Genomic DNA, 27,960 nt, shown 5'->3' on the forward strand with positions numbered 1-27,960 from the left:
GTTTCATTAGTTTTACATGCATTTTTTCCCAAATCTCCTTATTGAACTTTTTATGTGATAAAAGTAAAAAGTTAATACAAATTATTCTGATCAAGATGTGAATGTCAATATTACATTTCATGGAAATACGTTTAAAAACATGAGTGTCAAGTCATGAGGAAACATCCCCGAGGGACCATCAACAGGTCGCCAGTCCATCACAGGGCTGTCATGCAAAGACAAACTCACTCTCACCATCACACCTATGATCAATTTATTGTGTCTGCCTTAGTCTGGATGTCTTTGGACCCTGTGAACAACCACACAGACCAAGTGCAGAACATGCAAACTCCAAACAGAAAGACCCCGGCCTGACCGGGATGCAAACAAACAACCATTAGAAAGTTCAAAAACAACAAGTCATGGTCTTATCAAAGTCATTAGGGTACAAACCTCTGGGGAGCATCAATAGCTTTACTGTTACACCTGTTCAGTCTGTTTGTTTGTATCCACTTCCTGTTTTATTTTGTTGTCCGGGTTCTTGTGTCCTGTATACTTTACTTCCTGTTTGTTTCCCCAAGCACCTGTACCTTGTTTCTCATTAAGCACTCCCTATTTGTACCCTGTGTTTCCCCTCACCCTCTGCCAGATTGTTCATTGTCGCCGCCGTGTGTGCATGCTCTCCAGCTATTTCCTTCGTGTTTTGGACTACCTGCTTTTTGACTCTGCCTGGATCTATGACTTTGGATTTTTGAAGTAAAGTTTTATTTTTATACTTTATTTTGCTTCCCGTGCTTCTTTTCTGCTACTGAGTCCCAGATCTGTAAAGGACTGTCACATTTACAGAATTTCATGAGTTACTATCCAGTAGGCTTTGGGATATTTCACTTAAAGTAGAAAGTAGAGAAGTCTGGTCCTCACCGAAGTCATTAAGATACATCCCCAGGGGACAACGTGGTCCTTACCAAAATCATGATCCTCCATGATCATATATCCAGTGGCTGCTTAGGTATTTCAGTCTGCATCTGAACGACGGACTGACTGACGTGATGGCATCGTCGCTGCATATCTCTGAAGCATGATCGATGCTTTCCAGCCGATCCCATCACTCAGCAAAAAGTTGTTTTTGCAGGAGTTGCAGTCTGCAAGTGTAGATCAACCTCTAATAATGAGAAACTCCTTGTTTATTCATGTTTGTGGCTGAATGCAGTGATCTCACTTGTTCCGATCCCCCACGCCTTTGCAGAACACAATGGGGAAATACTCATGAATAATTTAGATAAAAGATAAGAATTTGATGTTTACTCCTATGGCGGTTTCATATGCTAATGCCCCCATTTTCCCTTTCACCTGGGGATGTTCTGAGAGGCATTTGACAGTGCACACTTCCCTGTACCTCTGGGACTCAGGAGAGCTCAGTAGAGATTGGGAAATCAACTGGAAGAGAGAGAATAGTGGTTTTGTCTGAACCTCCACATTTGCCCCTCAATCTTTTATGCAACATCTGCTGTTTTCCTTTCTTACACATTTATTTTCACTATCCCGTTCCATTTTTCCAATAAACACTTCCCCCGTGTTCGGTGAAATATGACAACCTTAAAGTCTCTGTATGTACAGTGGCCCGGAGGCGCAAGCTGTCCTCAGGGATCCAACAGTAATGAATGGTTAAGCTGACAGTCATCAGCAAGTACCCTTTTTTTTTGCATAAATCTGGACACTCCCCTCACAGCCCTTGGCAGGTCAATAAACAGCATGGTGGGGATTGGAGAGAGCGGTGGCGGTGGTGGTGGGAGGGATTTTCCCTACTTGTCAACTCGTTGTTGTTCCACTCATTAAGCACAGTGATATTAAGCCGGTGTTGGGACCGGGGGGGAAGCCGTGGTTGGTGGCGTTTTGGATTGGCATGCATGCAGCGAGCACAGCCAGGAGCTCGTCATAGGCCCATGAGCAGGCAGGGCTGGGAGGAAAACAGACAATTAAATCAATAAGACAGCAGTCAGCAGATCACCGCACCGGCTACCCCCCCCCCCCCCCCCCCCCCCCATCCCCAGCCTTTTGGAAGAAAATAAGTCATTTGAAAAAGCTTTTAAACTCTTCAGCTTCAGGTTACTTACATTAGCAAAGAACGGTGAAACTTTGATGCTGTGGTCGATTCCCCTTCTCACCGTCCTGTCCTCGCTTCAACCTGTCACTCAAGAGCAATCAACCTAATTGAAGGAAGATAGACAAGCACAAGGTAAAGTGGTCTTTGAGAGGCCTCTCAAGGTTTCAGAGATCTATAATCTTCCTCCTGCAGTAAATGACAACTTGAATTTACTATTGAATTGACCAGTACAGTGAAGGGTACTTTGGCAAGATTGAGAACAGGCTTCACTCTGGAGGGCGATCTCGTGAAGTGAAGTGCCAAACAACGACACTCGGCACGACTCCCCAGAAAATTAAAAGGACGATTTCACAGCCAGGCAGCTGCGAGTTACTACTTCACCTTTTCAGAGTGTTATTGTGGAAGCATTTTAATACAGAAGAATATTTACCGTATATTCACAGACTGTATATTCGTATGAAGAACAGACTGTTGACAAAAAATACATTTGTGGAGGTGGTTTGGCAACTACGGCAACTTTGGCTCGCTTCGCCTTTGGGTTCTTATTTTAGTCTGTCATCTCCTGAGAAATACCTCGAGTTCTCTGGTTTGCAAAATGTTTGAGTGACTTTCTTCAGCAGATAAACAGGTCACAGGTCTTTGGGGATTTTATCCATACTGATTCAGCTTTTTATAGTATGTGAGCATATTGTGAGAAGCAATGCTTTTCTTTTGGGGTCCCACCCTGGAGAGTTAGCCTGTGTTTTGCAGGGACAACATTCAGAGACAAACAACCTTTCCCTACTCACATTCACTCAAGTCTCCAATTCACCTAACCCCCGATCGGCATGTCTTTGGACTGTGGGAGGAAGCCGGAGTTTCCAAAGAAAACCCACACAGACACCGGTAGGAACATGTCGGACACCACGCAGGAACCTGCTCGCTGTGTGGAGACGGTCTGAACATTGCACAAGTCCCACATGTGTAGAACATTCATGAGATCTTTCAAATTATTATTATTATATTTAATAATTAGTATTATAATGAAACAATCGCAGTAAAAATGGTTCGGTCCATGTGCATCTTTCAGCTCATTATATCCACCTTTGCCAGGGTTGGATCAGTGTGTTGCTGTTTCCCACAGTGTCTTTTTGAAAGTTGCCACTAGGTGTGAGTTAGAAATGTATCAGTGCAACACAACAGCTATAGATGAAGTCGATGTTAGAACTGAGAACCAACAGAAAAACACCAATTGGGGGGAAAAAAAACATCTTTCATGGAGGAGGAATTACTAAAGTAAAGAATGTTGGATTTAGCTCGGCAGTGTTAACAGAAACTAAAACACTGAATCAACTTCTCACAGAATAACAGTTATTTTGCATCATAGTCTCGCTCCCACAATCTGATTTTTCCATTAGTTGTATAAATGTAGAATCGTTTTTAGGGTATTTTGCATATTATCATCTTGTACGTACTCGTTACATTGTTGTTTCCTCAAACTTATATTATTATGGATTTGATGTGATTAAAAAAATGCAGTATTTAGTGCAAACCTTTAACTGTTCATATTACATGTCCATGTACTTATATGTACTTTCTCTGTAAAGACAGAGCCTCATACATTTTGAACAGCCGTATTATAAATGTAGGCAATTGGAGATGTCCACAGAATCAATATTCTCATTTTTCCGGCGACCGTTTCTCTCTCGCTTCACTCTCTCACTGTCTCTATTACTCCCTCTCATCATTTCATTTTCTCTCTTGTCTCAGATTCTCATTAACACAGCTGCCCTGTTGCCTCACCCGCCTCCTCTGTTCCCCCCCTTTTGTGCAGCTACAGAGCCACTTCTTCTCCGGATTCAGCCCCTCTACACCTCCCTTCATAAACAATGTGTGGACGTATGAAAGTAACGGGGTGGGGGGGCAGGAGACATCCAATTAAAAGCACAATGCATTATTATTTCACAGCTCCCCCTCTCTGCCGTCTCCCGAAGCCTTTCAGATTATATAACAGCTCAGTGTCAACGCAGCCAGCCTGTGGAGGACAAGTTGAAGGGGTCTTCGGCGATGATGCAGCTCAGAGACTCTGGACTTTCCCCAGCAGCTTGCGTTCTACCCCTCACTCCTCCTCCACCTCCTCCTCCTCCTCCTCCTCCTCCTCCTCATCCTCCTCTTTCCTCCCTTTGCCATATCCACCCACCCACCAGCCCACCTCCTCCCTCCCTTCCTTACACACACACACACATACACACATAGCTACACTCAATCACGAATGCACAGGGATTGCAGCAGCGGCGGCACCGCGAGATGGAGATCTCCGCTGTGTGTGTGAGTGTCTGTTCCCGGTGAGTGCAGGGACAAGAGCGAATGAGTGTCAGCGATGCTTGAATGAGGTGTGTGAGGGAGACCAGGGGGGGAGAGAGTGGAAGGCAGGAGAAGGGGGGACATCAGCGAGGACCCCGTGTGGCTTTTGAGGCAAATGTCTGTCTGCTTCTCTCCCTCTTTCATCTCGATAACCTGAATCTTTGCCGGATGTGCCACAACTACTCCAGCTGTCACTGCGCCGGCTGCCTCGCTCTCGGTCCTCCCGCAGACTGCGAGAGCTGCTCCAGTGGCTGGACGGTTCCCCGGCTCCCACTGAATACATGGATGAACACTGGCTCTGCGGGGGATCTGTGCTTTCTCATCCTTTGCACCTCTAATCTGTCTGTCAAGGTAAGAGTTATACTCACCCCCTTTTAGTTTTTTTTTAGGAGTTGCACACATATTCACAGGTACTGCAAAAGGAGTGTGAGGAGGGGTGTGTGGGGGGGGGGGGTTTGATCTCATCCGTCTGTGCCAGAATTTCCATGAAATCAAAGTGGCATTCTGAAGCATTCCTAGGTTATGATGAAATGCTGTCAAAGTGTTGCACACATGTGTGTATGATCCCTGCCTGCATGAGATAAGGATACATAAGGGAGGGGGGGCATCTCTGCATCCAAGCAGCAGAAGGTTTAATGACTAATCACAAGACCAAGTCCAACGTTTCCCCTCAGAATTAAGATGAGCTCTGTTGTGAAATGACTCTAAATAATGCACTTATCATAATGCGTGTCATAGACATGCAGCTTTTGTCTGATGAGGCAGGGGCTGATCATCACGATTGCTCTACTTGGGAATTGCTTGAGAGTAAGAATATTGATAAGCCCTCACAGACAATTGTATATCGTACTGTAACGGACTGACAGAGAGATGACCACTTATTGGAAAACACCTATCTAATCAAGTGGCGTAGGCGACATGACATTCATATGCGGTGAGTGATGCGCTCCTAAAGGCTGAATTTGATGAAAGACGGATTCCGACTTATCATGACTAATGACATGTGTGATCATGGGAGGCTCTGGGGCGCTGCATCACATACAGAGCTGTACTTATATTTGCTCTCAGCTGCTGCCTCCCTCAACCTCTCCCTCTCTCCCTCTGACTCTATTTCTCCCGCACGTCATTCCTTGACTACCCAAATTCACAGGGAACACACAGGGTCCAGATCTGAGGTGCACACACACAGCGACCTCTCTATCTTGTCCTTATTTGCACTTGTTCAATCATCTTTTACATTTCGCCCCGAGTTAATGATCACGTCAACCTGATTACGTGTTTATGCCCCACAGCCCAATCCTGCATTAATCAATAAACTCATCAGCGAGATGCACTACAGATGTAAGCAGTGAAGAGATGCACATAGACACTGTCTTCACTCTTATTTTAGACGAAAAAGAAAAGCAACACTAGCAGGAGAGTGTGAGCGTCACAAAAAACAACCCCAAATGCCCTTCTGCATTTCAGTCAGTCCAAACTCTTCCCAGGGATCCATTTCACAGCCAGTGCTCTCATGCAGGAGATACATGGATGGGAGCTTTTTTAAAACCTCCATAACAAAAAGTGCTGCTCAGTGATAAATCTTTTAAGCCAATGTCATGAAGCAAACTTGCACAGGTGTAGCCTGCAGCCCGGATGGATACAGATAGCTCCGGATGACAGCTGGTGTTAGAAGATGTATACTGTGTGTGTGTGCGTGCATGTGTGTGTGTGTGTGTGTGTGTGTGTGTGCGTGCATGTGTGTTTGTGTGTGTGTGCATGACTGTAGGAGCGCTCAAAGGTGGCTGAGGTTGTTTTCAAAAGTTGAACTGAAGAAAATGTAAAACTCCGGGCTTAGAAAGGGGTTTAGATTGTTGCTGTGAGAAAAGCCTGATGGTGCATTGAGAAAAAAGATTACAGGAGCACGAAGCATATAGGAGCCGAACCTATAGTATACACACAGTACTGTACTGAAGGGATGCAAACGACTACACACACACACACACACACACACACACACACACACACACACACACACACACACAGACACTCACATAAAACACACACTCACACAAACATTTTATGGACTGGACAAACGGTGCTCGTTGATTCGATGTTGCGTCTTTTACATTGTGCTTATGAAGGCCTAGTTGGTGCAATGTCACACACTGTAATTTATGCAAACAGGGGGGAAATGGATACACTGCCCAGTCCCAACGCATACAGTAGAACACATGAGCTCAGCATCAACCATGTGTCAGGACAATGAGGAGCCAATGCCTTGTTGTGGCACGTGTCAGGGTAATGACGAGCTGTGGCCTCGGAGAACGTGCCGGGGTTTGCAACGCACGGAGTTTATACCGGTGGTGCAGCGGCCGCTCGCCGTGTTTGACGAGACCGAGGCCACCGTAATGACATTACTTCACCAGTAATGAGAGTGGCTAGACGCTGTTATCCTATGTAAATACTCTGCAGATGCACTTCAGTAATAATTGCGTTGATGCGGTGTGACAAGGATGTAAAGCGATCCACGCAAAGCCGCCCCTCTCTTTCTCTCTCTTTCTGCTTTTGCGATGGGGCATAAATCATGAGTCAGCAGTGTTGTATAGACCTGCATGGGATGGCACGGGAAAAATGAATCCGGCCCACGAATTAACATCCTTTACAAGCAGACACGTTTCTACAGCATTGTGGTCAAAATAAATCAATCATGATACCGTCTTTGCCATTTTTCTCTCTCTCTCTCCCCCTTCTGCTCTCATACAAGCAGCCTTTTAGCGTGAAGAACTGAAGGGCAATTGGAACAGACAACGTGGTCTGCCAGGGTACATAAGGAGATTTCAGAGGATTACTTTAGCAATTTTAGAGTCAATGCATTATTCATAATCCTTTGGATAGCTGAGGCCAAATCAGGGAAGGACCTCGGGTCATTAGCAGAGATATAGTTTGCTTTGAGAAGAGGAGAAGGAGGAGGAGGAGGAGGAGAAGAAGAAAGACGACAACGAGGAAGAGGAGATTCTCGCTCGACTCTGTGAATGTGTGTCACACGAGTGGTTCTCTCTATCCGTGTGTCTGTCTTTCCTCTCACTCTCCCTCTCTCCGTGTGGATCTGACTTGCAACAATAATAAGTCGCTGAAGAGCTTTTTCCTGATTCCCTTTGTGCGAATTACCACTTAGCTGCTTTACATGCCGCACATGGCTGCATGAGAAATTGTATGTGCACAGAGGAGACTTCCTGCAGATGTGATTACCTTTTCAGTGGTGTGAGATTGGTATTCCTGGGTGTGAAATAGTATGATCCCATGTGAATCAGCCTCGAACAAATTCTTTTTTATCCGTGGCACTGCTTCTGACAAACAACTTAGGCTAAAATCAAACTGCATACTAAGCTGTGTTTCAGAACAAATACCACCCTGCAATAAAACTCTGCTGCTCCACATTCCAAAACAACTGTGTATAAACTCGTGGCACAGCATGCCATATTGTTCACGTATAATGAGATTGAGCTAATTGCTTGGTGTTTTGTTTTGCTGCCTGTCTCATCTGGCACCGAATGCGTTGCAGTGACTGAAGTGACACTAGAAGCTGTTGGCATGCAGATTTTTTTCCTCCCCCGGCATCAACAGGAAGCAAGATGACTCTAAATATATTCAATTTCATCAGTTAGCGCTGAGGGTTAGGTTACAGTGGACAGTATGCAAGGTGAAACATATGGCAGGAGTCCCAAGAAATACAACCTTGTACATTGTCTGCTGTGTGTGTGTTTGTGTGTGTGTGTGTTTGTGTGCGTGTTCTTTACATTGCCGGCAAATGCCCTCTCTTTGAAAAAGGTGAGAACAAAGCTGACACAGACCAATACTCGTTCTTTCTCTCTTTGCCTCACTCTCACAGTCACAAGACTAGAGCGACCGTGGACTCTATATGAGGACGGACCACACGTCTCCACTTCCTCTCGTACAAAAACACAGGCAAAAATGCAGCGTTCTATGAGGCCAGTGCTCCCAGAAGTTAAAAATGGTATGGAGCAACAGCATTGAGATCCCGCCCCCACACGTATCCCTTGACCAATCAAGAGCTAGTCTCAGCTGTTTACCATGATGTTTTACCAATTCAAAAAAGAAAATATACACCAATATGTATGATAAGAACTACATAAAATGTCAGAAAACAACTTCGAGGAAAATGTATTTCAGATTTACGTTGTACTTATTTAGTTTCATGTCCCATCCACTAACATGGAGAAGGGCAGGGTTATGACCTTGACTGCAGCCAGCCACCAGGGGAGTAAGCAAGACTATTTAGCTTCATATATGCAAACATGTGTGAATACATGTGACCAACTGCATTTGCATGTACACAACCTTAAACCACACAAAATAGTGCAGAGCCAAAGAGAGTTTTCCATCATTACAAAAGTAGTTTACTTTTCATAGATTCCGTCATTACATTATATGCACTGCACATTAGAAATTAGCATCAGTCCACTCTACCAGTGCTTGTTCCTACACATGACAGATGTGTAGCTACAGTGAGGAAATGTCTCTTCAGTATAAATGTCCCCACCACAACAATCACAGTGATGGATTCACACTGTCTCCGAATGATAAAACATGATTACCTTCAGCGGCTTGCTTTGTGTGGTAATAAATGATTCATCGGAGTTTATTTATCGCATCCGTGTCTTGTCATCTGAAAATGATTAACCAGCTCTTTCTGATGTTTCCTTTCAACCATATCAGACATCATTTCATTTCCTCGTGCTGCTTTATATATTTCCCGCACAAGCTTTGAAATGTGTTTCATCACGGACGAGACAGAAAAATGCAATATTTCTCATTTGATCGTATGGACCTTAATTCTGAGCTCTGCAATGGGGAGCGACTCTGAACTAACTTTGTTGTCTTGTGAAAGACATTTTAACTAATTTATGTGATCGAAGCTGTTTGTGGATTTGTGGCTTAATCAATATAAATCAAGTTATGACACTGGAAATAAAATACACTTGACATTAAAAGCGATTGGAGCTATTTGGTAATTACTAATTAAAAACTGAAGTCGCTAACTGCATGATGAATTTGTGGTAATGGCCTGTGCGATATTTGTATGACAGCAGTTACTATAAATAAGATACATCCTATGAATGAGGAACATCAATTGGCTCATTATAGTGTTACATTTACAAACACCAGAAATTATTGAAGTCTAAATAAACGATTTGTTGATCTTGGATGTCTAATAATATTCAAATTTATACAATTAAACTCCGGTACAAACCAGTGTTTTATAAACCATATGCTAAAACAGCTGTTGGAAAATATGCTGAACTCTTTTGTAGACCACGACACTCTTGCTCTGAAGAGAAAACAGTTTCTCATTTACGAAGATGTTTCATTATTCATGCAGTTGCGGGTTGAGTAATACATGTATTTTTAACTGTTGCATCTTAATATTAAAAAAAAAGTCCTTTGTGAACATTAAAGGTTTAAGGTCAGCTCAGCCACACGGAACCGATTTATGATGTCGTCCCAGGGTGTGTACATAGTTTATATTAGGTGTCTGAGCTCCGACCTCGTCAGTCCACTCAGCCAGCAGAAACCTGGGATGGATGATAGTAAATTTTCCCCTGGGGAGTTTAGGTGGATACATGTGGAGGAGCTTAATATCAGCCATTATGGAGAGTCTATGTGTGGGCACCAGCTGCTGTGCGGTCATTTCCTCTGCTTTGGACCTCAGCGCACAAAGGGAATATATTATAGAGTAAACACCTTCGAGGGGACCAAGCACCAACCATCTCACAGCCATAACAGAACACCTCAAGCCACTGCTATGACAACACAGCAACTATATCTAATTTAAGTCATAGCATTGACAATTTGATAGCCACAAGTGTGGACAGGAGCTCAACAGTTCAGATGTAATTATGATATGAAGAACAGTAAGTTGAACTGTCACATTAACCTTTTTGTTTAATCTGGAAAATAAAATATGAGCCATGTGGACAAATTATAAATAGGTCTTTCCTGTGTGCAGCAAGGCAAGTGAGAATCATGTTAAATGAAATTGATATTATATGAACCATTTCTCTGTAAGAGAGACCAGAGTTTGTAGCGAACCAAAAGGCAACTCCAAACAAATGACACCAGCCAAGGGGGAAATAAGCCACAAACCCAACTCAGCCCAAAACACTCATAATCCTGAAATGTGAGTGTTATTATGTTACTATAACATGAATCAATAAGATAAATGTGTCACAAGCCGTTTGTTAAGTAATAGCCAGAAGAAAAATAATGTTTGCCACTCGAAGTTACTTGAGGTCACAAGCAGGTCGATGGAAAGTCGGGGAACAATAAAACAAACAGCAGCCCTGTAGTTTCAAGATATTCTCAAACACATGTATCAAGAGCCAAAATACAACTTGAAGTTGTTGTGAATTCATATTCTTTACGTTATTTACGTGTTACTTAAAGGACACATGTTTTGTAAATATTCAGGTCCGTAATTTTTACTTAAAATAGTACATGTTAAAAGTTAACATGCTCTACTTTTGCTGCAGCTCCTCTTTTCAGCCTCTGTCTGGAACGCTTGGTTTTAGCTTCTGTTTCTTTAAGCCCCGCCCCCATCCCCCAATATAGTCCATTCTGCTCTGATTTTCCAACTGGCCTACTCTGTTGTAATTGGTCAACAGCTTCCAGCACATTTTGGAAATATAAGCCTCTGCTCTCGTTATTTAGTTTTGTCAGGGTGTGTGCCAGATAGGCCACGAGGTGTGAATTATAAAAAAATATGACTATGGTTTGTTGCATTGTTAAAAGTAAGTACATTTACAAACAACTTAGAGGATAGAGGAAAGAAAAACTGAAAAGAAGATAACAACCCAAGTTAAGACTGAAATTGTACCTTTAGCTTGAGGTGTTTATTTATAACAGTCAGTGAACTTAGATCCTGATGTTGGCAGCAGCAGCAGCAGGAAATATAGTCGAAACACAGTAAAATATTCTCATTGAAATCAGTTAGAAAAAATTTGAGTGATCATTTCCAAAGTTGAAGAAATGCTTTCAGAAAGGTTGATGGTCCACTGCACATTAAAACAAAAGGTGAGAAGTTAACTGCAACTTCCAAGGTGCATTTCTTCAAGGAACATCCAGTTCCTGACTCTGAAGTTCTGTTGCATGCGTCACTAATGCTGAGTGGACACAAAAAAATACAGTGATAAAAATATTTCACAATCTGCAGGTTGGATTAAATCCAGGGGAATTTTTTTGAAAAGCAACTATGTTCTCATTAGCATCAGTAAAGCATTTTGAAACGGTTCCAGCTCTGACTCACGCCTCTTCTTCACCGTTGCGATGGTGGCCGTGGCTCCTGGGTATTGCAGTTTTTAAGAGCTGACTGCCATGCCAAATCAATTGGAGTGATTAAGTGGCGGTGTGCATAGCATAAATGTATGAGATAGCTGCATTACTCAGGAGAAGGGAAAAAAAACTTCTGAAACATCCCCGTCTGTAATTTGTGTGAGACACAACTGTATTCAAATACATAAATGGGGGCTGGGGATTGATTGATTAATGTGGTTATTCTTGTGGGTTTTGATGTTTTAGTTTTTTAATATTTCCCCGTACTTGAATTAGGAATTCGGATCACAGATTGTTCCTTTATCAGAAGCTTATAATGTGTTGCCAAAATGTAAAATTATGTTCCCAAAAGGAGAAAAGAATCAGGTCATCAGAGTTACACAAAGTCTCTGATTACCTCTTTTATCTTTTTCAGGAAATATGGTGAGCAAAGAGGACACCACATACGTTGTACTCTCAAACTCAGACGACTCAGATTCAGAGACAGAACAATCACACCTCGATACTCAGTCCGGACCGGAATCAGGCAAGCCGCAGGTGAAGAAGAGAAACAAGGCCCTACAAGTGCGATTTAAAGATATCTGCGAAGCTCAGAATGAGCACCAGGGGAAACACTCCAGATCCATTTCCTGCAAAGTGACTCACAGAAGATACATGACCATGCCTGCCAGACGCTCAATTCCGAATGTGACCAAGAGTACCGGTGTCCAGACATCGCCAGACCTCACTAAGCGATACAAGACTTTCCCTTTCGAGAGGAAAAAGGGACATACGTTCAAACACACTGCTCTGGTGGAAGATTACAAAGGACAAAACAATGGGTTTTTGAGTGATATAAAGACGGCAGGAGAGGACGGACTACCTCTCGGGGAGTCATCGAAGTACAAAGGTAAGATTGTGGGGCAGACGAAAGCACTACTTCACCACACTGATGACAGCAGTGATACAGAGGATTTGCTTTCCAGTGCCAACTGTCTGGATGGACCCTCGTGCTCGGAATCGCATTTCTCGGAAGAGGGCCATCCTAGCAGCCCTCCTTCCAAAAGTGAACAAGAGTACCAGGTTTGTGGGACAAGGACCAAACACAAAGGATTACCCAAAGAAGGCGTGGATGCTGGCACGTCCTCAAAGCGTCAGCTGGCTAACTCCGAGTTTTCACAGGAGAAGTCAAAGGGAATGGGCCCCGTTGAGTGGAACACTATAACACAGGTGGAGTCTTTAGGAAGCCCCTCTGTGAGCTGTAAGCGGAAAAAGGGCACACAGTTAAACAAACAGCAGTCACAGACACTTCCCCATAGTGCCAAATGTTCTGTACAGTCACAAGGGCAGTGTCGGACAAGGCACGTGTCAGCCTCCTCTAAACTCCAGCAAACAGTCGGGGGTGACGAGGGCTTTCCTCCAGGAGACACGAGAGCCCCAGGCATGGGGAGCAGCCAGCAGATAATGCCCGTATCAGGAGACAAGGATATCAAAGCACAGCTGCAGGCCATGGAGAACCTCATCAGCTCGAGCCAGGAAACCATCAAGGTCCTGCTTGGAGTTATTCAGGAGCTGGAGAAAGGCGAAGCACAGAGAGAGGGGTGAGTACAGTGAGATTTACAGTGCCCACATTTACACCATGCAACCCAAACATGCATTATACACTGTGCAGATGCCCAGTCCAGAGTGCTGTCAGGAACAGAACAAGCTATGATGAAGAGGTTTCTCTCTCAATTAAGTTTGGTTATAATCTAGAGGCGTGTTTTTACCCCCTCTCTGCCAGTGTATTTTTTTAGTTTCATCATATTTGAATTCAGTGATTCAGTGATTTAAGTTCTCCGTCACGTTGATGGATTTCAGTTGGGTTCCAGAGAAGCCCTGCATGAGGTCAGTGTAGATCCAAGGAGAGACAGAGGGGAAAAAGCCAATAGAAGGGGGATGACACTGTGAGTGAGCATGGCAGCTGAATGACCCAAACTCAAATATTCATGTGGACTAAAGAGGGTCCCAGGGTTTTCTCAGCTGCCTTTGACAACCTAGGGGAGTGACTGCAGAGTTTCCTTGGCTGACGGCCACACAGCCAACTGCTTAAGTTTCAATTCACCATACGTGTAGATTTTACGACGAGCCTCTACTAGCCTGCGCTTCAAAACAATACAATGTGCCCATGTTTATGTATCAGTCCTACACCTAGAAGAAACCCCTATAGAGGTGTGTAATACTTGTTTCCCAAATATTAGCAAAATATCTGATGACTAAGTACATTTACGATTGCATTCTTCACTGCTTCAAAACAACACTGACAGCAAAATCATGTTTTATGGATTAAATATGATATGGAACTTCCTGTATGTAATATATAAAGAATACAAGTTTATCCACATCGTTTGACCCATGGTCTACATCAGCATGCTAACCTACTCCCAATCACAATGGTAGCATGAAGGAAGTATAGCTAAGGCTAATAGAAATGTAATGATGCAGCTAAATCAGATCAAAGAGTTACAGTATATCCTCTGGGTACCATGAAAGCCTGATCCAAACGTCACAGCAATCCATACAGAAGCTGTTGAGATATTTTTAATTGAAACCCATGGTGGCGCTAGAAGAAATGTGGTTCGCAAAAGTTCGTGGGCTTCATCCTTTAGAAACCATCAACTTGTGTACAACAATAGCAATCTGCCCATTAGATCCTAGGCTATTTCACTGAATAAGTGAAAATCTTTACCTGCTGGTGGTGCTGGAGGAGAAGCCATGGCTCAAAATTGAATTAGTAGTATTACATGATAATCAATCTACATTGTGTAATGGGGCTTTTCGAATACAGTACAATTCACCTCAGTACCGTCTCTCTGCTATTTATTGTAAGACCAAGTGTCATATTCCATTAGGGATATACCTTTATCGGAAAAAATGTATTAACATGCTTCATAAAGTCCCCGAGCCATGTCCAGAGTAAGACTCTTACAGCAGTGTAATTCTAAAAATCAATGAACTCCATCTCTAAAACCCCTGGAAACACAAACCAAATTGTCTTTAAGCCGTATCCACATCCAGCGGAGAACAAGGCACCCCAGTGTGGCTCTGTGGAAGTGGGTTTTAAAGGCCCAATTAGTGCAGCTTCATAACACGTGCGCCTTTCAAGTCCACAGAACCCTTTATGCCATAGTGTCTCCACTGCATTGTGTTCCAGGGGTGTTATTAGAGATGAGCAGTCACAGGGCACAATGCCCGGCATCCGTATATTCCTCAATACTTTTGTGGCACGTCTGGAGAGTCAGATAGTCGATAAACTTTACAGTGAAATGAGCCAAAAATAAACTTTAAACCTGTCTGTTCTCACCAAGACCAAACACAATGTCCAGTTATTTGTATGGCACTGCTTTTAGCATAAGGAGTGCACCACTCCACCCAGGTAAATACACTATCTCGTCATGTCGAAGCAAAGTTTTCCATTAATTACCTCGAGTGGCAGCCAGCCACATTGTAATTTGTCCTGCCACAGTTTCGAAATGAGCAACTCATAATAAGATAAGATATCTCTTACTTGGTGTTTTGCTGCATTGAATAACTGTGTGCCGCATTCTCATGTTTGCCATTAATGCTGTTACCGTCCACACAGACCCTCAGATCTCATAGTTTCAGCTGTAGTTGTTGGGCATGTGCACCCCTGCTAACCAAATAGATGAAAGGAATTCTCTGGAAAACGTTACAGAGAAAGTGAAAAAGTTATTATAATGTCTGATGTTTGGCTCCGTTGTTCCAGTTTTTTACTCAATCTCAGCATAACTGAATATATCTTAAGACCTCAACCAGATTCTGTGTATAAAACAAACTCTAGTGTTCAAGGTTTTTATCTCAAGGTGGTTGTAAACGATAAGGCCTTTCAGTAACACAGAGAATATTAGTCTTTTGCACAACATCATATTTCAGAGTAACACTAGTCTGGAGCCTCATTTTTATGTGTGATGCATATAAACTCAGAGTCATGCCGCATTGATCAAATTGTCATAATCCTGTGTATATACACAGCTATATATAATATGAAGGTCTCTACTAATACTTGTCAGGGAACCGCAGCGTACAGTAAATGTCCTCTGTGCTCTGTCTGTATACAGAGAAAATTTGTCTGACATTGGATAACACAAAGCGTTAACCTCTTACATAAAGTGTAGAACGCCACATGAGATAATGTGTCCCCTGACCTGACCGTTGCTTTTACTCACACGTTATCAATCAAAACATGACGCAGTTCTCAGGCCGGCAGAGCTGCAGGCACGTACTGTAGGTGTGGACAGTGAGACCGGAATGAAGAGGGTAGGACATATCCCAGGACAGCTGACGTGGGCAAACAACACAGCAGCGCTACTGTGCCAGCAAACAGTCAGCTCAGAGGATGACTTTCAGAGGCAGCAGTTATTTGCTGTAATACGTGAGCTCGTACTCTGTGACATTCTGCGCTTTTAATACAGTGCCACTGCAGTATACTGGGTCACGAAACGTTTTACCCTGAATGGGAAAGAGAACCTTTTATCTCTTTTTCAATGCTGAGTAAATGTAGAAATCATAAATTAAGGTTAATGTGCTTTGATTATAAGTGCGAGGCTCTTTAATTTACAGGGACGTACAGGATAAGCCCTGTGACGGCACAGCGCTAGTGTGGACATTGTCTCCGCAGTGAGTTACTGTCCTTGCTCACAGCTGTTCAAAGGCACTTGATTTCAGAACAGGGCAGGATGGATGAACTTGTTGACTTTGAGCCCCCCATCAGCTCCCCCCCCCCCGATGAGGTCTCCTCTCATGTCACAGTGACCGCTGAGGTCCAACCCCCCTCCACATGTCATCCATCAGGGTGAAGGGCTACGGCGACAGCAAGCAATTACATGTGCAGCTCTAACGCAGCCCCTCCCCTCGGCGCCCATACCGCAGCAGCCTGCCATGGCGTGCAGGGACACAAGCATGAATACCAATACACACACCTACATAAGTAAACTCAAGTGAGGCAAAATGAATGAAAAACGTCCCTTTTCGATTTATGCATACATAAGCGTCTGTTTTTCCCAAATAAATAGCTTACAGTTGGTTCTTTGTGGACGTCCTTTGACATATAATATTATGACATACAGAAAACAGTCCCCGGGGGAAATGTACCTGTGCGTATACAAATGAGACACAATTTGTCCTGTTAATTTGTATTCATTCTTGATGTATGAATTATGTCTGTGGCAAATTGATTTGGATGCAAATTAATGAATATGTACAGGAAAGCCCAGATTGAAACGATATAGATTTTCCATTACACATGATTCATGCTGCATTTAGCTCCCACTTACTTCCTGTTGCCTATAGGCTATGGAATAGAGACACATACCACCTTTTTCAACTATGGCTACGGTGAAATAAGGTAATACTATTATGTAAAATCAGCAAGTCTACACACTTGATTAACCGAATCTGAGAGAGCCACAGGATCAGATCCGCTGCTAACCCTAACCCTAACCCTAACCCCATATTCACCTGTTAGGAATAAACAACACAGGGGGTGAAAACCATGCTGAACAAATCTGGCTGTTCATTGCTGATGCCCCACAGCTGTTGAAATGCAAAGCTCAAGCCTTTCTCTGGAGATTCCATAAATCTTTTCATCTGTCTCTTCACAGGCTCTCCTACCGAACAGGACAAGACACAGCAAATTGTGACACTTGTCGAAACAGCGCATGCATCATTTACAGGTGGGCCCCCTACGTTTCACTGCCAGTGTCAATAATGCTGTTTACCTGTGTGATGAAGTGCTTCAATGTGAAACCGATGCTTACAAGAGGGCTTAAGTGCAGCATTGCTCTTCTGTACATTTACAGTAGTGATTATTTGACCGAGGTATACGGCTAAAGTGGTATTGCAGTGGTTAGCCCTGTCGCCTCACAGCAAGAAGGTTCCTGGTTTGAATCCTGGTGCGATGGTGGTCTCTTTATGTGGAGTTTGAATGTTCTCCCTGTGTGAGTTTTTTTTTTCTCTGGGTGCTCCAGCTTCCTCCCACAGTCAAGACAAGCAGATTGGGGTGAGGCTAATTTGAAACTATAAATTGACCCTTGGTGAGAATGTAAGTCTGAATGGTTTAGCCTCAAGGAACAAGCTCTATAGATAATGCATGGGATGGAAGGATGTGGCTTAAAATGTTGAATAAATGGAGAAAAAAAAGTGACGAGAAGTCAAAAGAGTCAGGGAGATGATTATCTCCTAGAATACGACATAAAATAAATATTACTTCCAATATCATTTGCAAGGGTTTCTGTGGACTGACAAACTTAATATCACCGGGAAGTTAATGCGATGAATTACAAATGACCTTGTCACAAAGAGCAGGAGGAGTTATGACTTATATCCCATAAAACGTGTCAAATACCTGCTTAGTTCTGTGCCCTTGTACCAATCCCAGTCAGCACAGCTCTCGTTTTTTTTTTGATCGTCAGTTTATCTTGTAAACTGTATTCCTGTCAAAACGCACAACGACTCTGCGAGGTGCAAGTGTGTTCTCGTATGTTCCTGAGCTGAAAAATTGGCCGAGGAGCAGGTGGAAAATCCACTAAAGCTGGAACCTTGTGTCATTTATCACTTCAATCCAGAAGCTTCCATTGCAGAGTCCCTTCTTTGCAGTGTCCTAAAATAGGAAATAGACAGTTGCTTGGAAAATACCCTCAAGCCCAGAAAAAACACTTTGTGCAATGGAACCTCTCACTTTCTTTCATGTGGACTTGAGTGACAGCAGCAGACAAAAAATACAAAATCACTAATTAGAGATGAAATATTTACAGTGTATCCTTTGTGTATATCCTAATCTCTGCTTCATCCTTCTCTCTTTACTTTCATATTTATTTTCAATAGTCCCTGCATAATGCTAGAATATGCTTTGTAATGTTAAGATAATAAGAGCTGTTTGAAAATTGAAATACTTTCCTGTTACCACAAGGATATTTCTTTCCTTAATATCAGAGGCACTTGGATGAGAAATCATTGTGTCTCACTGAAAAACCACATATGGAAACATTTGTGCCATAGTCACCAATTTCCATATATTTAGAAATGTCTTTTGGGCACAAATAAACTTCCCATATGTTCTAGGTCTTTTGCATGAGTCAGCATTTTCTCCACAAGGGGAAAAAAAACCTGCTGGGCTTTGGGATTATAAGGTCTTATTATGAATGAATGCAATATGGTTGTAATCAAGTAATCAACAATACAACTAAAAGCAAATGTGATACAAACAAGGGAAATCAGAGCAGTGTTGGAGTGTGAGGATTTTCCTCTTCCTCTAATGAATCGTGCTGTCCAGGGGAAACCCGGCAGTGTAACATCAACTATAATGTTTTCTCTCGTCCATCTCCTAGGCTATCATGCCTCATTGACCACCTCCTGTGGCTTGTTTCGCTCCGGCAAGATGCTCCCTGGCATCTGAATTCGTCTCAGGTCATTCCCTAATTCAGTCAGTATGGCTTTGCTCACGTGACAAAGACTGATGAAGCCAATTTGAGTCTTTTTTTTGTTTTCTGATTCCTAACAGCAGGTTTTTTAATTCGTTGGTGAAGGTGCACCACTCGGGAACAGGCAGTACACATCAAGTTAAAACTTGGCACCCCAGTAACGGCAAGCCTCAGGGGAAAAGTGTAACAGAAGAATAAGAGCATGGTCATGTTCCTATCAGGCCCAATGAGAATAAAGCTCAGACTGGAGATTTTGACGACATGTCCCTTGATCCGGGCTGCACACTATTATAGAGTCCAGCTCGGACAAGATCCTGACATGACCCGCTGGCTTGCAAGACTAAAGTCTGTCATGTTTTAGTCCTGATGCATCAAAAAAGGAGCTTTGATCTGATGTCAGTCAGGGTAAAACCCAAAATGCTAACAAAAGACTTTATCATGTCAATACCTCTACAAAACATTACAGGATGTAAACTAAACAGAGCCCTAGAGCTTCTCCCACTCCTCCCACACCAGTGTAAGAAGAGAGCAGCTTTGGACTGTGGTCAATAAAACTGGAGAGTAGATTCAAGCTCCTTCAGAATGAACCCGAGTATCTATTGAAAGGAAAACACCACTTCTTTAGCAAGTATGGATAAACTGACTTGAATCATCTTGCTCAGGCAAAGTCAGATCTCAGCAACAGCAAATGATTTTCCCTGATTCTGCTATTAGAGAGATAATAGATTGGCAGCAGTTATGGCTTTAAAGCTATTGCTCACTCAATGAACTGCTGTCTGACCTAGATTCTTCAAATCCTGACTACCTATTCATCCGTAAAGACTCCATGTACTCGATGTTAGACTAAATAATGTTTTTAATCGATGGACCTCACCTTAAACAGTGGTGGGGAACCTTTCTTCCTAGCAAGAACAATTTTATAATATCCTCTGAGAGCCATGTTAAATTACTTAGCACACATCCCACTAACCTCTCTAATTGGGTGGCTAGAACTGCTTTGCTTTAGTGAGGCAGCTGATGTATGACGATGATGATGATGATGATGATGATGATGATGATGATGATGATGATGACGGCAAACCCAGCAGGTTTTGGCTTAAACATCTTGTTAAAAAAACGTAAGACACAAAAGTGTCTTACGTGGCTTGCAAAGACAGCAATTCTTCCCTTCATAAAAAAACTCAGCAGGGATCCCAAGCACAACAGTGGTTGGTCGAGTGGTATTTGCTTTGTCTGTTGTTTCCCTGCAGTCCAGAGAGAAAAACCTGTTTACACTAGAATCTGTTTACACTATAACCTTCAATACATGCAGCTATTTTGATATATTCTTTAAATGTTGGAGTAAACAAGGCCATATTTAATCAAACTTCCTGGATAGAAAACTTTATATCCATTGTCATCTTGGGGCTGATTTGTGTGTTTTTTGTGGTGTTCCTCAAGGTTCAGTCATGGGCCCAGGTCTTTTCTGCATTCCTGAATATGCAGCTATAATAACACCTGTCAGCTATCATTGTACACAGGCCTTTAGACAAATATCTATATAATATCTATATAATTGAATTTACATTGTAGACAAAGTGATGAACATGCCCTCATTCTCCAGTTAGGACGGTTGTTCCTCCAGTTAACAAAGTAGCTTCTGACAACAGGTTAATAAACAAATAATCCAATTTGTTTCTGTACTTTTTGCTTAATCCTGCTGACAGGCGAATAAACCGACAGACACAGGTGAACACATAACCATCTCTGCTGAGGTAATAAACCTGACCTGAGAACTGCTGCAGGGTTTTTCCAAGCAACAACATTGAATGGTAAATAATTCAGGTTCCCTCGGCTTTATGGAGCTTAAAATGAGAAAAATTTGATCCGCCACAGATCTATAGTATCAACACTCACATTTTTCACATGGAGAATTGAGGCAGTTTCCAGTGTCAGAAAAATAAATTACAATTCGCTGTTTAGTATCACAGTGTTTGTAATTTATTTTGTATCCTCATGAATCGTGCAAGAATCACAAATCTTCACCTAAACAAAGAGGATTTTCTAATTATTAAAATTCATTTTATCTGGTGTTCATCCTCCTCCAAGTCTTGTTTTATTGGGACATTATTATCTCTGCTGTGTGTGTGCTTGTGGATTTGTGTCCATATTGATCGTACAGGACTTCTCATTGATTTGTTTCATAGCTTTAACCATTGCTGTTAGTGTGGCTTTCAACATGGGAGTTTAAACAGAGTATGGGAGAATATTAAGAACTATATAAATAAACGTCCATGAGTCTGTGAACGATGCCGTGTGTGTGTGTGCCGTGTACTTTTTACTGTATCTATAGTTTAACGACGTCTTACTGCAGATAAATGACGTGTTGGAGTGCATTTGTGTTTCACTGAACTGAGAGGGCAACATTAAAGATGTAGCAGTAATGCAATTTGTAAGACTGATGCAAGAGGCGCACTGCATAGAGGAGAGAAGTCCTAAAGTTTACAGTGGAGTTTCTCCTTTTTTTCTATTTCCCTGATCATATTTAGATTAAACAAAGTGGGCCAACAGTGTGTATCAGTGAAGCTACTTGGCTTAATTAACAAACTCTGAACGACTCCTGATGGCGAAAGATGTCCCTTCAGTTTATTTTCACTAAACCAAAGCCATGTGGTGCGCTGACAAAATCCCAATGAAGATGGATTCTGCCCGAGTAATAATAAAGTGGAAGATTGTCATTTCGTCCGTGCTCTCCGTCATTAAACAGTCGTTGATTTGATTTCAACCAACTGGTTTTTAACAGTCACTGGATCGAGAGGAGCTGTGGTTGGCAAGCAGGGTGGTAATCCATCACGGTTCTATCTGTCTCTGCCAAAGCAGTCGTCATAAATATCTTCAATTCTGCAAAAAGTGCTGTTTAGTATTCGTCTGCAAAACCCTGCAGCTCAAATCCTCCTTTAGCGTTTTTTCTTTATTGTCGCCTCTCTTTATGTCTCTGCTCTTTAATACTTTTTACTGTTTAACTGTCGCATATAGAGCAACCTCATTACTCAAACAGCTGCCATTCCTGTTATTATAAAACACCTATTAATCCGTAGGTCACTCTGCTGATAGGGCAAAAGCAATAACCTTGCAGGACAAACTATTCCCTGAGACAAATCAACGGGGAGGGCCGAGTACAGTGAGGCAAATTAAAACAATTTAAGTCGGGACCAAAGAAGCAATTACCCCTCGAGGTTAGACAGCACAACCGCAGCCAAGATTAGCAGCTCGCCAGACGAAGCCCTTAATTTCGCAGCGGACCAACATCCCATGTGTTCGATAAATTTGGGAGCGGAGCTGCAACCGAGCTCAGGTAGTCAATCTGTGGGTGTTATCCAGACTTCAGCCCTGCCCTGACAGGCTCCACAGCAGACTGCAGCATCTCATACATCACGGCAACAAATAGGGCATACATATGGTGGGGCGGGGGGGGCGGGGGGGGGGGGGGGGGGGGAGAGAGAGGGAGAGAGGCTGGACGTATAGGCGATAAACTCGAGCAGGAAGGATAATGATACTGTCCTTCACGTCGGGGGGGAAAGGGTTTGCTAAAAGGGTATTTCTACCCATTTTGCAAAAGAAAGAAACCAACTTATCGCCATAGGGGTATCTCTTAATGCAGACTGTTTAGGGTTTGATTGCTCACATTTGTGGTAGACATTGTTGGGGTAAGAAGGAATGTGGCTATGTTTACATGAACACCAACAATTATTCCGTTTATTATGTTTGATAATGATTCATATCAGCATTACGTCCATAATATACGTCCCATGTTCCCAACAAGATTTTAAAACCCGAACCCTGAAATCGTTAAGTGCACGATACTACTGTGGAATACAATCAGGGTTTTCTTTATAATTTAGCAAAAGCTTCAACTCCTTGTTATTTTTTTATCTTATTTACACAACCCAGGCCATGTGTCATTGAGCTTAGGTGACTGCTGAATGCTGATGTTGCAAACTGCTGTGAAAACTCCATAAGGGGGAGGGAAATTATGACTTTGAAATATATTGTGTCTACTTAGTGATGCGCAGATTGTAGTTATAACTGCTTACCCCTGTTGATCTTCAGGTCAGGTGGCTAGGGTTGTAAAAATGAACATGTTAATAGCAGATGGGTTCAGGTGGGTAAATAGGCCTCATACATCATTAATGTGGAAAATATAACATGATATTTTAACCTTAGTTTTTCCTCATGCATGATTTACCAGACACCAGATATAGTGCAGAGTATTTCAAGTCTCTAGCGGCAATGTGCAACAGAGACAAAGATGATCCAGGAGAAAATGAAAAAAGGAGAATTAAAAACAAAAAAAGGAAGTTCAGAAAATTCTCTAATGACTATATAATGCAACTAAGGTCAGAACACTCCACATGTTTTAATTTGATTATTGTTTATTGCATGTTTGACCTCATTCAGTTTAAAATAAATATTGTTTTCATGGCAGTGTCTTATTCAGACTATTGTTTTCATGGGGTTATTACTGGAATATTGCTCCGTGTAAACATGTGTATTGTTGTGTAACTTTTTCACTGCTGTGATTCACGTTCTTTAGGAGAGAAATAATTTAGTTAAATTAAACTAATAATCTGCTTATGAAGGACATGGTGTTTACTTCACGTCTCCTCACCACACTCATCCACAGTACATGTGTAACTCAAACAAGATCTGCCAGAGCATCAGTTATAAAGTAAACATGGCCCACCACTGAGTCAGAGTGGGCTGCAGCAGGAGGCCCAGTAACTAAAACAGCAGCTCAGATCAAAGGATTCAAGTCTTTTTTTTTTATATTTCTATAACGCTGTGTTGAATTTGCATCAAAGTACATAACGCAGTGTTTCCAATTCCAAACTAACAATGACTTTGAGAAACAGTTACGTCCCGGGGAAAGGCGACTGCAATGAAACATAATGAGACGCACGGAGCTAATTAGTGCTCGTGTCCCACGCTGAGATGGCAAAGCTGTGGTTGTTTTTTGGTGAAGAGTTGTCAAGACTCTGTTTTGTTTTCATTAACGTTGTGTTTCTCTGTGTGTCTGTGGAGCAGAAAGCCATGTAACAGTCAACAGAAATAAATCTGATAGACATGACGGGGGGGGGAGAGTTTTCCAGATCTGATTTACATAACCTGTGGGAAGTTTATGCTTCGACTGCTGCCTGTCAGCGGAGGAAATCACTGTCACTCTGTGGTGGTTTAATTTACCTCCCCCCATCATGTAGCTCGGTAGATGTTACACCGCACAGGGCCTCAACCACTCATCTTGTCAAGTGCAGACTTTGAACTGTGAACGGCCGAAGGGGAAATCACGGGTGGGGAGATGACTTTGAGCTGCAAGGTGCCGGTAGCAGGAAAAAGAGTGGAACAGCAGGTACACACTGCTGAATGGATGGTGTGTGTTGTGCATTAAAGGCCCCTCACAGCGGCCAAATCCCTCCCAGGAGCACCGAGCATTGAGCGGTGCTCGGCGCACCACGACCGCAGACAAACAAACGGCTCGACCACTGATCACAGCAGCAGCTCCTCACGCTGCATCACTAAAAAGATGATTAATCTGCCGCGCTGAACGCCCCAGAAGAACCTCCCTGTCCTCCTCCGCTCGGATCTGTTTTTGTGCTGAGGTGATCTTAGATATTGGGCTTGTGTATGCTGAAGCACCTGCTGCCTGAGCGCCACCCGCATCGTACAGTGCCGCCTCTGGCTTCCCACCGAGCCACTTGTCCACAGCGTGCAGGAGCTGCGGTGATCTGCCAAGTGATTAATTGCTCAATAATTGCCGAGGCTATTCTACGCTGCACGGTGCTGCTGCTGGGATTCTGCTCTGCTTTCTGCCAAGTCGACATTATTTAAAACGGCACATGTAAAGGACACAACGATTTGAACATAAAACAAAAGATACAAATGGAGATAAAGAAAAAACCCAAGAGGAAACGAGTCGATTAATAATGAGAATAAGAGAAGTGACTGCAGTTCTGCTGAGATACAGGCTTCGGTGTATGAAGCTGAGTTTTTTACATTGTCAGGGAATTCATCATTCAGCAGACCTGCGAGTTCTAAGCTTTCATCTGGAGTGGAAAACGAGATAAATAAAGAAGGAGGCTTTAATAGAGCTGTGTTCTTAACTGACACTTATCTTAGGGGTGAGGACAGTTCCCAGGATTCATTATGTCACTCTGAGTGTGGAGCATATCCTTCAGTGAACTAATTACACTGCCCATCACAGCGGTTACTGTATCGGGCCCAGCTTTGTACTTTGACGCCCATTTTGTCCGCCTGCAGACGAGGAGAGGACTCGTTTGACCTTGACATGTCAGATGTCATTGCTTTTGGCAGATTCAGTTAAATTCTTCAGTTCTACAGTTCTCTCCCTCCCCCCCTCCCCTCCCCCACCCCTGTAAGTCGGAGTGGTCGCAGAGCTTTTGAAATGCAGTGTGTAATGTTGCCGGATGATGCGTCAAACCAGAGTGAAAGTCTTTTTTTTTTAGCGTGAGTCGTCGGAGCAGAGCAGATGATCCATTCTCTCATGTTTTCCACGATGATGCTTTGACAATTTATAGCATATCGCAGGAATAAATACATTAACAGAGCGCTGGAGATCAATAGCAATAAAACGATGGGAGATGGTGTATAATAGTGCATTTCTCCCACGCTTGGATGCGGGCAGTTAATCAAGGTCTGCTTGGCCTCCCAGTGGTTTCGTTTGGATGGGATTTAGCCCCCCCGCACATATATCGCAGGGCCCCGAGAGATTTAATCAGAGAGAGAGAGTTCAGCTACGTTTGCCAGAACAAAATCAGACAATGACCAGGCTGGGATTACACTGACGACTCATGTCAGGAGCAAAACACATTCAGCCTCTCTCTCTCTCTCTCTCTCTCTTTTTTTATTACAAATATAATCTATGCAGGAAAAGCCCTTTGACTGCATGCATAAAAAAAAAAATACTGGGGTGATGCAGAGGAAGCCTATAACTCGCAGGACTCTGAAATATGGATGTGTGCCACAGGAGATATGTGCTGCCAGGGTGTGTGAACCGCTCGCCTCCCTCCCAGCCTCCATCTGGACTTCAGTGGATTACAAGCTTGAAAAATAAGTCAAAAACTGAGTCATAAATGCTAAAAAGACTAATAAATCGCTTCTAATGCACCTGATGCTGGTGTTTTATGTGCAATAAATGTGAAGTCTAATCAAATCCTTGCAAATATTTTTAGATTTTATTGTTAACTTTTAAGGTTCCTTCTGGACTTGCATGTGAGAACATTTCCGTTATTTTTAACCCACATGTGCCTTCTCGTTACCTGAGGTCCTCAGTGAAGACCTGACTCGCCATTCCACAGTCCTGGGTGAGGACCAAAGGTGGCCGGGTCTTTTCGGTCAGGGCTCCCACTCCTTGGAACAATCTCCCTGAAGAGATGTGTTTGAGGACAGGCCTTCCTCCATCGTTGCCCCAAAACTCTGGAACTCTCTCCCTCCCATCATCCCATTGTCCCCCTCAATGGAAGTTTACTGAAAGGCTTTGTTCTTCAGCATTTCAATGTGAATAAATTGTCGTGTAATATTATGGGTTGTTGTTGTTATTATTATCATTGTTATAATGGATTGTCTTATCACTTTGTTTTGGAACACACTTTGGATCAACAATGTTCAAAGTGCTTTATAATTAAGGTTGAAGTGGGAGTTGAAGAGATACTTCTTATCCTCTTTTAAATCTCTCTTAAAGACAGATTTTTCATTGAGGTCCATGAATTATTCTCCAAAGAAATCAACGCAAATGTTGACGAATATTTTCTCAAAACTCATGGATCCCCCCCCTCTGATTTATTGGGTTTTCCCCTCCACCCACAGCACATCCTTCAGTCAGGTTAATCTGTCCTGTAGTTTTTGTGTAATGCTGCTAACTGAAAGCTGAACAAATGACAATACAAACATAACCTCTTTTACATATTCTCCGTATTTATGTTTGTGTTTCAGTGTGGAGCTGGACTTCAAGCTGCAGGAGGACAAGCTGCACCCCCTGATGAGGAGGCTGTGCCCCCTGGACAGCCCACAGTTCCCTGCCCTGCCTTACTCCAACGAAGTGTTCACCTCCACCCCCAAACGCAAGTCCAAGACAGAGTCCAAAAAGCACGCTCGCTGGAAACTCTGGTTCCTTTGAATCCAACACGAAGGCTTCGGAAAACGGCCTTTTTATGGGGGCACATTAATACTCCTGTTATTCTCTAAACGGATCAGAAGGAGCAATCAACCCATTGGGATTGATAGCGACGGACACCGGTTCATTTGAGTTGAGACATCACGTCCAGTCAGCTGAGGGGACAGCAGACACATGAAAGAAAGAAAAAACATTTTTCATTTCTGTCAAACCTTTTTCTGGCTCGTGTGCTGGAGAGGTGTCGACAAACTAGGTGAGCTTAAGGATATTTGTACATGTATTTTTTTAAACCTGCGTTACGACGGATGTTATTTATATTCTGGGTTTAATGCACCTCTCACTTTATGTTCACATGGTTTTATTGCATCCTCCAATGCAATGCACTTTTGGTCTCTCTCCCCTCAGAGCATATTGCTTGGCAACGAGAGGAGGCGCCATGTGGGGGGGCCTTTTATGAGCGGAGCTATAATCTTTGAATGGACATCCGCCCGACCTCCGGCAAAGCACAAACATTTGACTATTGACAGGAACATGCGTAAAGAGACTGAAACACAGTACAGTACATGACAGTGTGTCGC

General features: G+C 42.9%; 1 protein-coding gene across 1 annotated transcript; it reads left to right on the forward strand.

The window, feature by feature from the left end:
* Nucleotides 1-12,178: 12,178 nt before the first annotated feature.
* On the forward strand, nucleotides 12,179-27,385 carry insyn2ab (inhibitory synaptic factor 2Ab). The gene is made up of 3 exons (XM_053436861.1): nucleotides 12,179-13,338; nucleotides 17,398-17,469; nucleotides 27,202-27,385. The coding sequence occupies exons 1-3, from the start codon at nucleotides 12,179-12,181 to the stop codon at nucleotides 27,383-27,385; spliced, it is 1,416 nt and encodes a 471-aa protein (XP_053292836.1).
* Nucleotides 27,386-27,960: the final 575 nt, after the last annotated feature.

Source organism: Pleuronectes platessa, chromosome 12, assembly GCF_947347685.1.
Source record: "Pleuronectes platessa chromosome 12, fPlePla1.1, whole genome shotgun sequence".
In the NCBI taxonomy this organism is placed as follows: Eukaryota; Metazoa; Chordata; class Actinopteri; order Pleuronectiformes; family Pleuronectidae; genus Pleuronectes; species Pleuronectes platessa.

What these genes read in the sequence shown, in the direction of transcription:
- insyn2ab (XM_053436861.1), top strand. Translation starts at nt 12,179, where the DNA reads ATGGTGAGCAAAGAGGACACCACATACGTTGTACTCTCAAACTCAGAC. An exon ending in GGCGAAGCACAGAGAGAGGG is followed by an intron (nt 13,339 to 17,397) that starts GTGAGTACAGTG and finishes GTCTCTTCACAG; the next exon opens with GCTCTCCTACCGAACAGGAC. An exon ending in AGCGCATGCATCATTTACAG is followed by an intron (nt 17,470 to 27,201) that starts GTGGGCCCCCTA and finishes TTTGTGTTTCAG; the next exon opens with TGTGGAGCTGGACTTCAAGC.